Here is a 15716-nt window from a genome sequence, read left to right as displayed (position 1 = left end):
TCGGGGCAAATATTTCATCTTATTTCAGACTATGATTTGCTGAGATTTCAATTTATGGATAATTTTTAATGATCAGGTAATACTAAATCTGTCACTGAGTCCGTTTCCTACTCATGAAGGTGGCAATGAGGTATTAAGCACTTCATGCAATTATGAGGGATTGTTTCTATTTGGCATAAATCATTCCCCATTCTCCATTATCTTTCCATAAAAAAAGCACAAATGTCCTGGCTTCTCCATATAAATAACTTCCTTTAAGATTATGCCTGCAGTGTGTCTGAGTGATGGGTTAAGCCTGTTATGTGATTTTAATGCCAAATTACATATTCAAACTGAACTGATACTGATTCGTTTGTAATATAATTTAATAGCATAATCCCAGTTTTCCATTCACATTTTTTTTTCCTTTCTGTCAATCCTTGAGATCATTTTCAACAGACAAGGCCCTCAGGAGTTCTAATGCCTGTAGCTATATAGTCTCAAAGTTCCCCCATAGTGCTTTCTCTAAAACATAAAGGACTAGATTTCGGCTTCCTTTACCAATACTGAATAGCATTTTACTGCACCAGTAATCCTGTTGTCTTCAATGGGAGTATTCATGGAGTCAACAACTACTCAGCACGAATATGTTCTCAAAATCTGGCCCTAAGGAAGGAAGAAAGGAATATTATTTAGTCTCTCTCTATTAACATGTAAGCCTATGATCGCCACATGATACGTTTAATATAGTCAGATTTGTTTTCTAAATTTCCCCAATGTAGACAAGGCCAAAGGGAGTAGCTGAAATCCATTCCAAATAATCCCAGTTGAGCAGTTACAAATGACTAAACAGTTTATTTCAGTTAAACAAAACACTGTTGATCTAAACTTCATGTTTGTCTTCTCCAGGCACCCAGAATAACTTCTCAGTTCATAAAATGAGAATCCCAATATAGTCATTGAGTAAATGTGCTCAGGGCAAGAAAAAGAAGCAAGAGTCAAATGAAAAAAGAAAAGCCGCAATTTACAGTTCATAGGGATTTCCACAGTGTCTCCTACCCAGTGCTGAGTAACCCAACAATACATCCATGTGAAAGAATAGATGAGACAATATTGCTTTCTCCTCCACAGGTCACATCAGCAGCCGCAATTCCTGAACAGCAACACAAGCACTGCCATGGATAGTGGCACAAACAGTCTCAAGAGCCAAGGCACACACTGAGTTAAAGTCCTCCCTGGAAGGCATTTATTCTCCTGACATTAGCAGGGTGACTAGAGGCAGGTAATGGGAACCAACACTGTGATTTCTGAGGCATGCCTGGCTGTGTTGACCACAGTACACTACACTACTGCCTGAGTATCCAGTACAAAATTTCTGATGAAGCCAAGTCAAACTTCTAGCTCAGGGGTTCTCAAACTTCATTGCACTGCGACCCCCGTTTGACAATGAAAATTACTACATGACCCCTGGAGAGGGGACTGAAGCCTGAGCCCTGCTTCCCCGTGCAGGGGAGCCCAAGCCCAAGCCCAAGCTCCACTGCCCTGGGCAGGGGAAGAGGGGAGCAAAGCCGAAGCTTTGGGCTTATAACCTGAGCCCTGACACCCAGGGCTGAAGTCCTCGGGCAGTGTGGCTCGCGCTTAGGCTTCAGTCCTGGGCAGTGGGGCTCTGGCTTTGGCCCCGGGCCGCAGCAAGTCTAATGCCAGCCCTGGCGACTTCATTAAAACGGGGGCGTGACCCACTTTGGGGTCCCAACACACAGTTTGAGAACCGCTGTTCTATCTGGAGCACGAATTATCTACTGCATATACATTATTCATGATCAGTTATACACCAGCAATGGGACGAGTCATAATCTCTTGGCCTAGATACCCCTGGAATTTTAAGGAGTTCCAAAACCAAACCTGGATCCAAGCCTTTGATTGGCCCTTATGCCTTCCCCTGATACAAACATCCCCCAAACTAGGGGAAACAGTGCATTTCAATAGCTAAATCTGAGTCTGAATTTTGCAGCTAATGCGTCTCCCTAATTTGAACCTTTCTGCTACAACACAACTGTAATCCGTGACTTTTGATGTCAGGCATACAAAGGAGGTAAATATGCATGTTTTAACTTGAATTTATTTGCCTGTATTTTCTTTGGAAAGGAAACAAAGTCATTTTTCAGCTTTCAATAATAAACCTTCTCATGCAAATGTAAACCACCTACTGATGTTCTGCAATGGATTGTCAATACATGCTTTAAAAACTAACAAAAACATTTCTTTCTGGCATTATAATTGTAAGAAAAATGGCCTATAGTAGCGAGGGAATGCTGGGCTTGATTCTGCTACCTTTACTCCCATTGAGATTGAGTAAGGAACTAGTCATGGAATGAGGTACCACTCAAGATGAGTATGGATGGCAGAATCTGGTCTGATATGCCTTGTATTTTATTAGCTGCAGGAACTGATTTTAGATGTGCTAGATTGTGTACATGAATCAAAATTAGTTTGGTTTCACAGAATGATATAAACACCCATGTCAAGCTAGCCTCAAATACGTGTGTTAAATTTACTAAGATTTTATAACAATATGTTGGTAAATATACCGTTCCCATGAGCTAACAGTGTAATGGCCTACGCATGAAAAGTCTTGGCTAATGTAAGAGCTAGTAACTTCATTGCCAGAATGCAGATTCCAAGGCCAGAAGGGACCATCACAATCATCTAATTTGATAACACGGCCAAAATACTTTACAAATTCTGACTCTTATTCAGATAGGCCCGTAATTTTGAAAACTAGGATTTTACTTTTAATTCATAGTTCCCCCCCTTTTTTCCTTCCACTGCCCCTGCCTTGTTTAATCCCTCACATGCCGATCTCTATGCTTTTAAAGATCACCCCAAAAAATTATCCATGTGACAGACTTTCAATATCCTGAACAAACCTTATGGAATTAAGTTAAGGTTTAGCTTAATTCAGTAAAGTTTATTGAGTTAAGGTTAACACCTTTGGGGTACACTGTATTAAAAATGCAATTGTGTATGTGTTACTGTGGCACTGTATGTCCCTTGTCTAGTAAGGACGGGGGATGCTAATGCACTTCCTTTGCAAGCTACCTTAAGAATAAAGCAGGCTTTCCTAGGAAACCTTTGTGGTACCTTGTAACTACAGCAACTACACCCCTTAACCATCTCTGAAGAGAAAGCAAGCAGATGCCCTTCGGCAACCTGCCTGTGCTGGCAAATACACAGTGAAGGCAGGAAACTGTGCAGCCTGGAAATACCTGAGTCAGAGAGAGATGCCCAAATGCCATTCTAAGCTGAGGTGCGGGGTCTGCCCAAGGGAAGCTTCCTAGTTTGCCTTTAGACTGGAGTCCCTATATTTACAACACAACCTGCAAAAGAGAAGAGTCCTGTGGTTACATGTTTACATTCTCTCAGTTGCAATTATCATCAGCTCTTATTTTAAGCACCCAGGGATGAGAGGAAAATACTCTCCACCCAAGAGAAGTGAAGCCAGGGGAGCCAGATGCCTTAGAGTGGGTGCCCTTGATGGCCTGTTGCAGCTGCACAGAACTGTGGCAATCAGGACGTACAGTATGTGTGTATGTGGATGCTCCTTTAAAGGAAGATCATATGACATTCCCCTATAAAATATACTAGCACAGCCAGGAAGAAGTGTGATTCAGTAGATAGGGCACCGCACTGGAATACAGCACACTTGACTCCCCTATTACTTTGCTGTGTGGCCTTAGAAAAATCACTGAGCCTCAGTATTCCTATCTGTAAAATTGGGCTTAAAAAAAACTCACTCAGCTCTGAAGCATTTTCAGATTGACGGATAAAAAGTGAGAGATAATTCTAAGTGTTCTTTATAATACTGGTCATATATTACAAGATTGTGGCAAAGGACTGGCTTTTTAGGACAGACGGTCCCAGTGAACTGAATGGAGAAACCACATACTCTGAGGCTAAAGACAACATTCAGAATAGTTCTTTGTATCCATCTCTGTACAGAATAATAATCAGTATTAGCAAGGAGATGGTGTGGTAATACTTACCTGCTCCACAGGGATGGAATGAGGATAATAATGGCCTGTATTATACAAGAGGTTGGAACAGATGATCACGATGGTCCCTTCTGGCCTTGGTATCTATAAATCTGTGTGTTAATGTTTGTAAAGCGGTCTGAAGATGAAAAGTTGTATGTTAAGTGTTACGGTAATTACACTGATGTATCTGGCAATGAAGCTGCAAGGATTGTTCATACCAAAGATGCTCCAAATCAGTGAATTAGCACTGTGTTGAAAACAATGAATCCAAAAGGCTTCCTATGCTTGGCAGCTCCTCTGACTTGTTCATGTACCGGATGGTTGAGTGTAACACCAGCCCGGGGTACAGCACGTTTACCTCGCAGAGGACTCAAATGGAAGATTTTCAATACCCCAGGATTTGAGATTCTTAAATCTGTCTGGCAGTTTTAGCAGTTGACAGGTAAAAATCCTGCTTGATTAAATCTAGATAACCCATATCCAATGAGCTGAAGGCATGGCAGGCTTGACAAGCATTAGCAATGTAAATCTGCAAACTTGTATAGACATAAACCTTTCCCACCCCATAATCTGCATTTTCCCTAAATATATTGACAGTAAAACATATCGCAAAGACACAACTCAGGGCCATAGTAGCAAATACCACTCTAAGCTGGTGGAGGAGACTGATCAAGGAAGGCTTGCTAGTTTACCTTTAGACTGGAGTCCCTATGTTAACAGCACAACCTGCAAAAGAGAAAAGTCCTGTGGTGACTTGTTTACAGTCTCTCTTTTGCAGTTATCATAAACTCTTATTTAAAACACCACGGGATGAGAGGAAAATACTGCTGGCATCAGTACAGATTGTTACATTATGTCTAATTGTATGGCTTACATCATGGGGACTAATTAAAGTGCTATGCCAGATCGCGAAAACAAAAAATGTAAACTTTGAACATTATTTTGGAGCATGTTAACCTTGAAGTGCTCCAGGGAGAGCTTTACAACTACCAGATTAACATCATGGGCTTTAGCCTTTCCAAGTTCCATTAACTTACTCTAATGATTTCAGAAGTGGTTTTTTTTCTTTTCCTTCCAGGTTAATCACAGATTAGATGCTTTAACGCACTTCAAAGGGAATGCTCTCAGGTCATCTTTGGCCTTGAATTTAGGCTTTGTATGAATAACCTTTTATATAACCTGTGACTAACAGAAATGCTTCCAAGTTTTTGCTTTTTTTAATCATTTCAGGAGAGTTTAACACACACACATACACACAAATGTCCCCTGGCTGTTCATAAGAAGCTAACCAAAACCTGACTACTAAAAAGTGATACTGACAAGTCTAGTTTCATCGTCCAAGCCTAAGAAACGCAGAAAATAACACAAAAAAAGAGTAAACTAGATTTGAAAAATTCTGCGTTTTAATAATCTGTGATAAACTTCCTTGTCCGTGTTACAAATTGTGTTTTTAAAAGAAATTATTTTAATCCCTATGTCTCTTTAGTAAACAAAATCTCTTTATACAAAAAACCCAATTCAGCTCTCACTGAAGTCAACAGGAATCTTTCCATGCACTTCTATGAGAGTTGGATCCGTTCTCAGGTCTCTGAAGCATAGTTCTGCTTTTCTATTCAGCTAGCTGTGGTTTTCTCTTGGCTTGTTTCACCACTTCTCCGGTGACATTTGTAAACCTTAATTTGCCTATCATTCTTTGTGGGACAACTTCCCTTTAAAGGAGAGGAGGGATAGCTCAGTGGTTTGAGTATTAGCCTGCTTAAACCCATGGTGGTGAGTTCAATCCTTGAGGGGGCTGCTTGGAGATCTGGGGCAAAAAAATCAGTACTTGGTCCTACTAGTGAAGGCAGGGAGCAGGACTCAATGACCTTCCAGCTCTATGAGATAGGTGTATATCTCCATATATATAAATCCTCTCACTGACCACTTTGTCCTACCAGGAAAGGCAGTTTTTTTGCCTTTTAGCCCCCATCCACTGCTTCACACTTAAATATGGAAGTTCTGTTTGTACATGTGTATAGTGCCTTTCCTATTGACAGATCTTAAAGTGCTCCACAAACTAGATGCACACAAGTCCACTGAAGTGCTTCTACCTCTAGGTTGCAGGACAGGAGCCAATTGGCACAGAAATTGATTAGCAGTGGGAAAGGCAACTTTTGTCCAGGGACATTGGGACAAACTGTATCTCTTAAGAAAAGTGCCATGAGGTCTTTACTACTCTCCCAGAGCAGGCAGGATTTCACTTTCTAAGGCCTGATCTGAAAAGGTGAGAGATGAAGGGCCTGGCTCCCCACATCAGCTTTACACTATTGTAACTCCATTGACTCCTGATTTCTGCTATGTAAGTGAGAGGAGAATCAGACCAGGGTTGCCCCTTTCTAGAGGGTTTTTTTCCCCTCTTGACTTTTGTCAGTATCTCCAGTATGTTTCATGATTGTAAAATTCTATGTTTTACATCAGATTTAAAATTATTTTGTGATACAATTGTATGACAGACATTTTAACATATACATTGTCCACATGTGTGGAGGAATAGGAGAAAATCAAATCCCAGCATGTAACATTTCAGCAAAAATGCAGATTGACTTTAGCTTAGGCTTTCCCTCTGGTTCATGATGGAGGCACCAAATTCCAAAAAATGTGACTATCATGAAAATTATTGTGACAAATTACTTATATTGCTTCAGAAATGTAGACAGTGCTTTACAAACATGGAGTAAGGCATGTTCTCTGCCCTGAGGTGCTTACAATCTAACAAACAGAACAAACTCAAGACAAGATGACACATGAATGATAGAAGCAGCAAAGAGTCCTGTGGCACCTTATAGACTAACAGACGTTTTGCAGCATGAGCTTTCGTGGGTGAATACCCACTTCTTCAGATGCAAGAATGATAGGTTGTGGAATGGATAATGAAAAGGAGATATGTGGAAAGATTAATGGGGAGGGAGGGAAAATAGGAAATATTCCTAAAAGAAGTGGGTATAAAGGAGGGTTTTGCAGGAGACCAAGAAGTTGTCTGTGGGAACATAAAAGGAAAACCAATCCAGGTAAAACTCACCTTGATACAGGAATATTAAAGAGTTTGTACAGAAGAACAATGAGCTTGTTCTAGACCAGCTTTGCCCGAGCATGCTTTTCTTGTGCATTTCGGGCTACAAATATAAGAAGCTGACACATGAGCTCTGAGTGAAGGGATCATCTTTTTGGCCACATATTTGATTTTAGGCTCAGATGCTGCCCAGTTCTCTATCTGGTGGTTGTGGGAGTTTGGTGTTTGATAAGGGTAGCAACTGGGTTGCTTTATGAAGAGTATGTAATGTGTTCAGAGACCATGGTTATGGATGCTTAGTAAATTGTTACATGATAAATAACATACAACAGCTCATTCCAGCTGGTCTTTGTTGCCAAATGCAATGTGTGAAGTGAGCAGGAAGGCTGGTTACAATAGACAAATTGGCACTGCTGTTAACTTAACTGATGTAAGTACATCGGTGCAAGAGACTTTACTGTAGACTGGGCCTAAGACTTGCCAACTTCCTTATATAGTTTTAAAAGTCTCAATCTAGAAATCTCTGTTGAAGTGGGGTTAACAGAGGAAGGGTGGTCCATTGGTTAGGTTGCTAGCCTGTGACTTGGGAAACTGAGATGTTATTCCCTTCTCCACTAAAACTTCTTGTGTGACCTTGGGCAAGACATTTAGGGTAATAATTGCCTAAGTCCCATTTTCAAAAATGACTTAGCACGCCAGAGCCTAAGGCTATGTCTACACTAGCACTTACGTCAGTACAGCTTTATCGCTGTAAGCTATCTAGAGTAGACAGAGCCATAGTGGCAATGAAAGTCACTTTTGAAAATGCGACTTTGGTGCCTAAGTTATTTAGGCTCTTTTGAAAATTGTACCCTTAGTCACTCTGTGCCTCAGTTCCCCATCTACAAAATGAAGATAACTGTACTGCCTTACCTCACAGGGATGTTGTGAGGATAAATATATTAAAGACTGTGAGGTGCTTAGATATCACAGTAATAGGGGAGATATAAGCACTTAAGCAAGTGGTTGCTCAGTCAAACCCTGAACATATACCTCAGGGTTGTTGCATTTCTTCCATTTATTTTTGCCAGCATCGAGTGCCACAAGGTCTTTAAAATCTTCTCTGAGCTGACAGGGGCTCTTTCTCTCTGTAAGATCTGATCTGACAGGTGAGAGAGATGGAGGGCCTGGTTCCCCTCTCACACCAGTTTTATCCCATTGTAATTCCCCTGGGATTACTTCTGATTTCCTGTACTGCCCTGATGAGGACTTGCAGAAGTGTGAGGAGTTGAAGTGCAGCCCCAGAGCAACTGCAAATAATGACTTCAACAAGTATTTGACAACGTTAGCTAAAAAATCCTAGTGTGTTCTCCCTGACAAACCGAGTAAAGGGGGTAACATGCTGGTTAAGTCATTCTGCATCATCTTACTGTTCTATATTCATTAGTTTTCTTTGTTATTCTTTGGCAGAAGTAAGAATGCTGAGCAACATGGTATAAACTACTCATGTCTGGCAATGTAACCTCAGAAAGGACTAATATTTAGTCATTATTTACTTTGCACCAACCTTTCATTCTAGTCTGTCCTGTGAAAACTTATTACTTTATTAGACTTTATTAATGGTGGAAACTCATGTGTGTCCTACAACTTCTGAGCTGTCTGTCTCTGAGCCTGCCAACTGGGTGTCTTCATTGCATCGTTTCAAGGTCTTCATGAACTTTCTCTAATTCATGTTGTCTTTACTCAGTTTTGCAAGATCCTTATTCAGACAAACTCCCATTGATTTCACTGGAATTACATAGGCATAAAAATGGTGCAACTTTGTGGATAATCTAAAAACACTTTTCCTTGAAGTCAGGATCCTGTCCAGTTTTCTATTAATCGAGAATGGCTCTCACTCTCAGAAGTGTAAATCTGAAGTACATGAGAGCAGAATTTGCTCCAAGATTCTGCACTGTATTTTTTTCTCTGCTGTGGTTGTTTGGCGTGTATATTTCTGTGTGTGTGTTTTTTTGTTCTGTGTGAAAGTCACACACAAGTCTAGACCTGTTTGTTCTTCTGCAGGTATTTTAATGATTGACCTCTTCAAAGTGCTCTTGTCCATGGTCAGTCATGCAAATCCTTTGGAATAAATTGGCAGAAGTGAGATTTGAACTTGGAGTTATCCTTCAAAAATCTAAAATGATTCCAGCTACCTCTGCTCTCCCCTGCACTAAGTGGCAGGGCCTGTCTCCATTTCCTCCTGCTTGTTGAAGGTTTCAGCTCCTTTTATCCTGCAGCCATTCTAGCTGTTGTAGACAGACATTCTTCCTCTTGTGAAAAGTTAATCATTTAATAATAACCTTGGCTCAGTTTGCCTGAGCTCTTCAGCTCCCCTCCTTCACATTAGCCTCCTCCCTGCCGTGACACTTCAGAGAAAGCAGCTGGGCTTCATTACTTGTTGAATCACATTTTTAAGAAGTGGCACAGAAATGCCTCATTTACTTGCTTGTCTTTCCTTTTCTTCCTTTTGTCTCTTGTTTTAAGGCTGCCTCTGATAACGGCAATTATAGAAATCCAGTCCTCCCACAGAGGCACCTGTAGATCATTTGGATCAAAGTACAAATGAATTGTAATGAAAAATATTAAGTCAAAATCCTGCCCTTCCAGCTGGTGCAGGGTTGAATGGCTCAGGTCGGGGGAGGGGAGCTGGCTTTTTAACTGTTATGGCAGCTCTGAAAAGGAGACTAGCATGTTCCCAACTAGCACATGTTGCTTGGCTATTTCATGTGTACAGAGCTCCTGGCCAGAAGAACACACAACCCTCTTTAAGGGATTTGGTGCACTGGCAGGTATGGCAGCCAGCCTGCCTGCCTGCCTAATGCTCTTGTGGGAGTTCGATAGGAATTTTTCCTTGCTGTTCTGCAGGTATGCTGGGGAGCAGGTCCGCACAGAGCTTCCTGGGAACCGGGGACAAAATCGGAATCTGAGGCCCCCACCCTTCCAAAAAATGCCCATGGAGATGAAAGAGTTTAAGAGGAATGGAGATTTGATGGGGGAGGGGGAAGAGGGCCCAAGTCTGTGGGGTCACTGCCATCCCCCAAGGAGCTGACGGGGGCCAGGAAAAGGATGGGGGAAACAGAGAGGCCCCAGGCCTGTGGGGTCACTGCCCTCCCCATGGGGAATGAGGGGGGATAGAGATGCCCAGGCCTGTGGGGTTGTTAGGTAAAAAGCAAGTCCTTACTCACCTCCCCAGCACCCGAGTTCGTGCGGAGTTGGTATGGGGCTCACAATCTGTCAGAGACCAGACAACACTTCGTTGATCAACGGGCTCACACTTATCCTTAGCTTAAAAGGCTTCGGAGTAAGTGTGGCAAGTTTATTAAGGTTGAGCATCAATATTTATACACAGAAGTAAACAAAGTGATTAACAGATCATAATGGTCATGCATAATCAATCAAGATTCTACAGGATAAAACAGGTTAAAATGTAAATTAGAAAAGACAAAGGGGGAGATGGCTACTTAAGGGGAGGGGGGGTGTCATGAGTAGTTCGCAGGTCAGAGCTTTGATTAAAAGTTTCAGACAGAGACATCAAGTCTGAGTTAAGTTTCAGTTCATCAAAAGTTCAGACTCAACAGGGTCACTGCTCCCCTTGGGATGAAGGGCTAGGAAGGTCCCAGGCCTGTGGAGTTGCTGCCCTTCTTATGAGGAGGAGGTGGCTCTGCCCTGTCTGCAGCCAGGGGGGGCGCTCCCGGCAGGTGGGAGTGGTATCCCCGACCACAGTCCCACCTCTGGGCTCTCAGCCTGGATGGTCACTTCAGGCCTGGTGTGGTGATGATGCTCAGCCGGGGTGGGTGTCATTCCACGCCCCGTGTACCTCGGGCACCAAACCTGACTGGTGCTGCTAGCCGGTGTGCCAGGTCGCAACGCCTCTTACTCAAATGTGGTCCAGCTGCCTCTCTGTCATTTTGAGGGACTGGAGCACACTTCTTCTTTTGCTACCTCCGCCCAAGTGGCCCTACTGGGGAAGGAGATCTAGGAGGCACCCCTTCCCATCATTAAGCATACAGATGGGTCCAATCTTACCTCACTGAAGACTTTTACCATTGACTGTGGCCTATAATTTATTTCTGAGCATATGAAGGTTTGTATAAACAGATACTGTGCTAATCAGAGTGATCATACAATATTACCTTGAAAATACTGGGCTGGTCCTCAGTGTAAACTGGTACTGGTCCACTGAAATCAACAACAGCTCCACTGACTTGCAGCTGCTGAAGATCTGGCCCACCAGTAGCTTTTAAACTATATGTTAATACAAATGCATGTTAAAAATATCCTACCATTCAGCACTTTCTAGATCAGCACTGCTCCAGTATCATGGTGCTGCTCTGAAAGTACACCTCTACCTCGATATACCACCACCCAATATAACACGAATTCAGATATAACGCAGTAAACCAGTGCTCCAGGGGGGCGGGGCTGCGCGCTCCGGCGGATCAAATCAAGTTCAATATAACGCGGTTTCACCTATAACGCGGTAAGATTTTTTGGCTCCCGAGGACAGCGTTATATCGAGGTAGAGGTGTATCAAATGAGTCTCTGCTTGCAACTATAATAATATTTAAAGGATTTAATTGGCTGTGTTTTCAGTCTTATTATGGAAGAAAAGTTATTGTGGAATTTTTCTTTAATAAATTATGCTTCTATGGTAAATTAAAACACAAATGTACATTTATTATTTAATTCACTTTTAATATTTAATTAATTCATTCAGTTACTTCATGTCTTTGAATTCATTACTTAATAAAAAAGTTATATAGCAGCTGTTCTACCTCTGTCAGACTATCTGGGGAACTAAGTTCACTTTATTTTAACTCTAATAGAAATGCCAGTTGAAAAAAGTTAGCTGCTTCCAAATAGTAAAAGCAGCAAAGAATCCTGTGGCACCTTATAGACTAACAGTCGTTTTGCAGCATGAGCTTTCGTGAGTGAATACCCACTTCGTCGGATGCAAGACTTGCATCCGACAAAGTGGGTATTCACCCACGAAAGCTCATGCTGCAAAACGTCTGTTAGTCTATAAGGTGCCACAGGATTCTTTGCTGCTTTTACAGATCCAGACTAACATGGCTATCCCTCTGATACCTTCCAAATAGTAGTTAGATTTTAGAAGCAAGAAATTGGTCTAAGGGCTTCGGTTTCCTATGGCTACTCACTTTCACTGAAAGCAAAAGAAACCAGAAAAGACCAGTAGAAATCAAAGGATCAGTTGAAGGATTCTAATGTGTCTACTGGAATTTTCATTAGGAAAATTGGACTTTTTGAGGCATATTAGTGTTGACTATGAATCCTGGAGAGAGTGATTCGGGCTTCATTTCTGGAGGTGAATTAATTGACGGACAGAAGTAATTTGAAAAAGTTGTCACAAATGTGAGTACTTCTCAGATACTTCAAATAAGATGTGTTTTTCTACCTGCCAACACTATCTAGTCACTTGAAACTCAGATAGTGTTGAATGCTGTAATTGGATTTTCTATCGCTAATCAATCAGTCTGACTCATACTGAGACACATACATGAATATATTTACCAATTTAAATAAATGATTGGCTAGTTGGGAATTTGGGTGTGATCACTGATGTCTGGCTTTTCTCCCCCTTGGTATATGCCTCCCCCTCTTTCTCTGGGGCCCATCATGCATTCCATAGCATTGTCTGATCAGGGATTTAAATTTCTCTGCAGTGAATCCACCAGCACTGCCCTGTCACTGCAGTTAGTCACACCTTCTCAGCATAAGCCTCCCGCACCAGTTCATTACTAGACAGTCAGAAACAAAGCGAACCCACAAACATCACCTCCTCCCCCCCCGCCAAAAAAGAGAAGGTTGGTACAGGCACTATGGTTGGTCAGGCCTTGGCAGCATGTGCAGTAATATCAAAAATAGACGGTTTACTGTAACATTAACTAACTGCTAACCATATGCTTGAATTGCTTTGCTGCCAGTGGGCCTAAGTTCTTTTGAGCTGGGACAGCACCTCCCTCTGCCCATGGACAGCCCTTAGCAAGTTGTAGTAAGAGCTACAAAAATGGGTATGTGGCAGGAGTTGGAATGAAGGACACTGGCTCACATAATCCCAGTCAAAACCAACTATCCCCAGTTTCAGAGGAGATGAGAGAGGGAGCAAGAAGAAAATCAACGTGGATGTATGTGAGACAAGTCCTGATGCGTGTGCGGCCCAGGACTGCCTGCCTGTGACTTCTCTGCGAACTTTACTCACGTTGCATAGCACTCACATGAATAATCCCATTGAACTAACTGCAAAGACTGCAAAAGCAACCTTCTAGCTTTTGTATGTGACACACAGCAGTTGCTGGGTTTTGGGAGCTGAATTAATAAGCACATTAGGAAGCATTTGTTTCTCTTCCTGGGGGTGTTTCTGGGAGTGCTTAATCCTTCTGTCTTTAGCAGTATGGCTAACTGCCTCTGGGGAGAAAAAAAATACTTGGGTGTGTTTACTTGGGTGTGTGCTAAACTTTACAGGTAATGCCTGTGCAGCTAAGCCACCAGAACCAGTACACTGACATCCACAAATAGTATGTAGATTATGGGCCATCACTGAGAGTTTTACCCCAGACCCTGACTGGAGTAATCCATATAACAAACCACCAGCCATAATAACAACGGACAGCTATTGTGGTAATAAGAGGCTGATCAATCATTCATTTGCTATTCCTTGCACATTTAATCATGATAAATTAATGGGGTTTTTATGTGGCACTAACATGCATGTCCCTGGGAATTTAACAATCAATGTGCCATTATTTTAAAGTCCAGCTGTCCTTGCTTTGCAGACACTCAGAAAACATCAGAGTTGTTCTACAAAACCCAACAGAAATAGGGCAATAGTTGGAAAGCTTTGCAAAGCCTTGGGCTCTATGAAGTTCATCTGCCCAACTATGACCCTTTTTAACCAATCCATTCCATCCCATCTGTGACCAAGAAAGACTAATCATATATTTGGGGGATACCAATTCCTTCTTCTTTATTAGCCATAAAAAACTGCATATGTTCAGGCTGTTGAAACCTCTGAACTCAACACATTAAAAAGCGAGTGTTAAGAGTTCTATTGTCAGTATACCAACTTACAGACAAAAGCAAGGAAAAGCTGTGATGTTGCTCTTAACTTACCTACTACACTGGGATATTAGATGTATTCAAAAATAACAAGCACTGCAGAGCGATATACTTGAATAGTTCTTGTATTTGAAATTTCTAAATCATTTAGAGCAATTGCAATGACCCTCATTCATCTTCCCCTCCTATGACAAAACCTGCAGGAGGGACTTGGGGACAGGTAAGGATCCCTATGTGGATTTCTTCTTCATCATCATAGCAGGGGAGCAGGGTATGCCAGCTCCAGGAAACGAATAAAGGGCCTGCATCCAAAGTGATGAATCCCCTCTCCAGAGCTGGGGAGAGCCGCATGGAGGCCCTATGCTTTCCCTTGGAGAGGCACTAACAGGGACATCCCCACCCTAGCTGTGGCAGTCCCCAGCATTCCCAGGTTTGTCTGTGTGGGAAGGGATGTGTGATGGCTGCTCCAAAGAAGAGTTAATACAGACCCTGATTGAAATCTGCTCTAGCATATATTAGCTGCTGACATCTCCAGGGAGCTGACAGAATTGCTGGAGATCACTAGGGCACAGGGAAGCCCCGGCCACATCCCTTTTCCCTAGGGCATAGACATAGTCACTGCACAGGTAGCTGGAAGGGAGGATTGGTCTAGCAGCCATTATGTTGCCGTACAAGAAGTTGCTCCTCCTGTGGCAAGCTATGCAGCCTTTAGGGCTACTTTGCACCAGCAGTGTCGCACAAATCAGCTGCAGCACAGCAGAGAACCCAAGCCTATGATTTTAGAACTTTTTTTTTTTAAACTATGCACCATAATTTGGGCATAAGGCACTTTGCTCTTGTCATTGGTCCCACTAAGAATTTGTTCTTTCTTGTTTCATCTGGAGTCAAAGGAAAGATTTATTGGATTTAACTGCATTGCAAACAATATTTATAAACTTCTACCTGTATCTCGCCTGGTTTTAAAGTGCTATCTTTTGTCCTTGGCTGTTCTAAATTATTAACATATCCTACAGTGTGCTCAAGATAAGAGAACCTTCAGCTTTTATTCTCTCACCCTTTAGTCAAGCCAGTTTTGCTGTTTCTCACTGGATATCTTTGATCAGCCTGCTTGTTGGATGCTAAGCTACAGGGATGCCACTGCTGAGAAAGAAAACAGGGAGGGAGCCAGCCCTTTCCAGAATCCCTAGTGATCAGCATGCACAATTCCCACCAGATTCAGAACTTTCTGGTGATCTAGGCAGATCATTTGGATTTAACAAGCATAGGGCCAGGTTGTGGTGCTGCTCATCCTTTAAATGAAGGGTAGTATGTTTATAAATAGTTTAATAAGTTATTACTAGATGTTATAAACATGTTACACACAGGTAGGTAGTAAGTACTGTGTACATGGCTATAGATAAGCACATGAGTGTAAGACGTGCTGGATAGTTATAAGCCATCTATTGACCTGTTGGACTCTGTAACAATTGAACATTTAGCATGTTAATCATTCATTGACTCTTTCTAAACTAATTTTGAATGTACCCTTAATGTAAAGTGTCACCATGATACCTTTA

At 42.0% G+C, this 15716-nt stretch overlaps 1 protein-coding gene across 4 annotated transcripts in view; it reads right to left on the bottom strand.

Annotated features, from left to right (window-relative positions):
• Positions 1-383: 383 nt before the first annotated feature.
• Positions 384-15716, bottom strand: part of UBE2U (ubiquitin conjugating enzyme E2 U) — a 39516-nt gene continuing 24183 nt past the window's right edge. For 2 of the 4 annotated variants that reach the window (XR_006581393.1, XR_006581395.1), the window contains 3 exons: positions 4706-4739; positions 3246-3356; positions 384-645 (listed from right to left, as the gene is read on the bottom strand). Coding sequence is in view for 1 of the 4 variants with exons in the window: in XM_045026072.1 (XP_044882007.1) it covers positions 4708-4739 (32 nt within the window). In the remaining 3 variants the exon portion in view is untranslated. Of the gene's footprint in view, positions 646-3245; positions 3357-4705; positions 4740-15716 lie in introns of those variants that run through there. The other 2 variants (XM_045026072.1, XR_006581394.1) reach the window with 2 other exon arrangements.

The sequence above is a fragment of the Mauremys mutica genome, chromosome 8 (genome assembly GCF_020497125.1).
Source record: "Mauremys mutica isolate MM-2020 ecotype Southern chromosome 8, ASM2049712v1, whole genome shotgun sequence".
NCBI classification, from domain to species: Eukaryota; Metazoa; Chordata; order Testudines; family Geoemydidae; genus Mauremys; species Mauremys mutica.
This window is presented reverse-complemented; position numbering and strand designations above follow the sequence as displayed.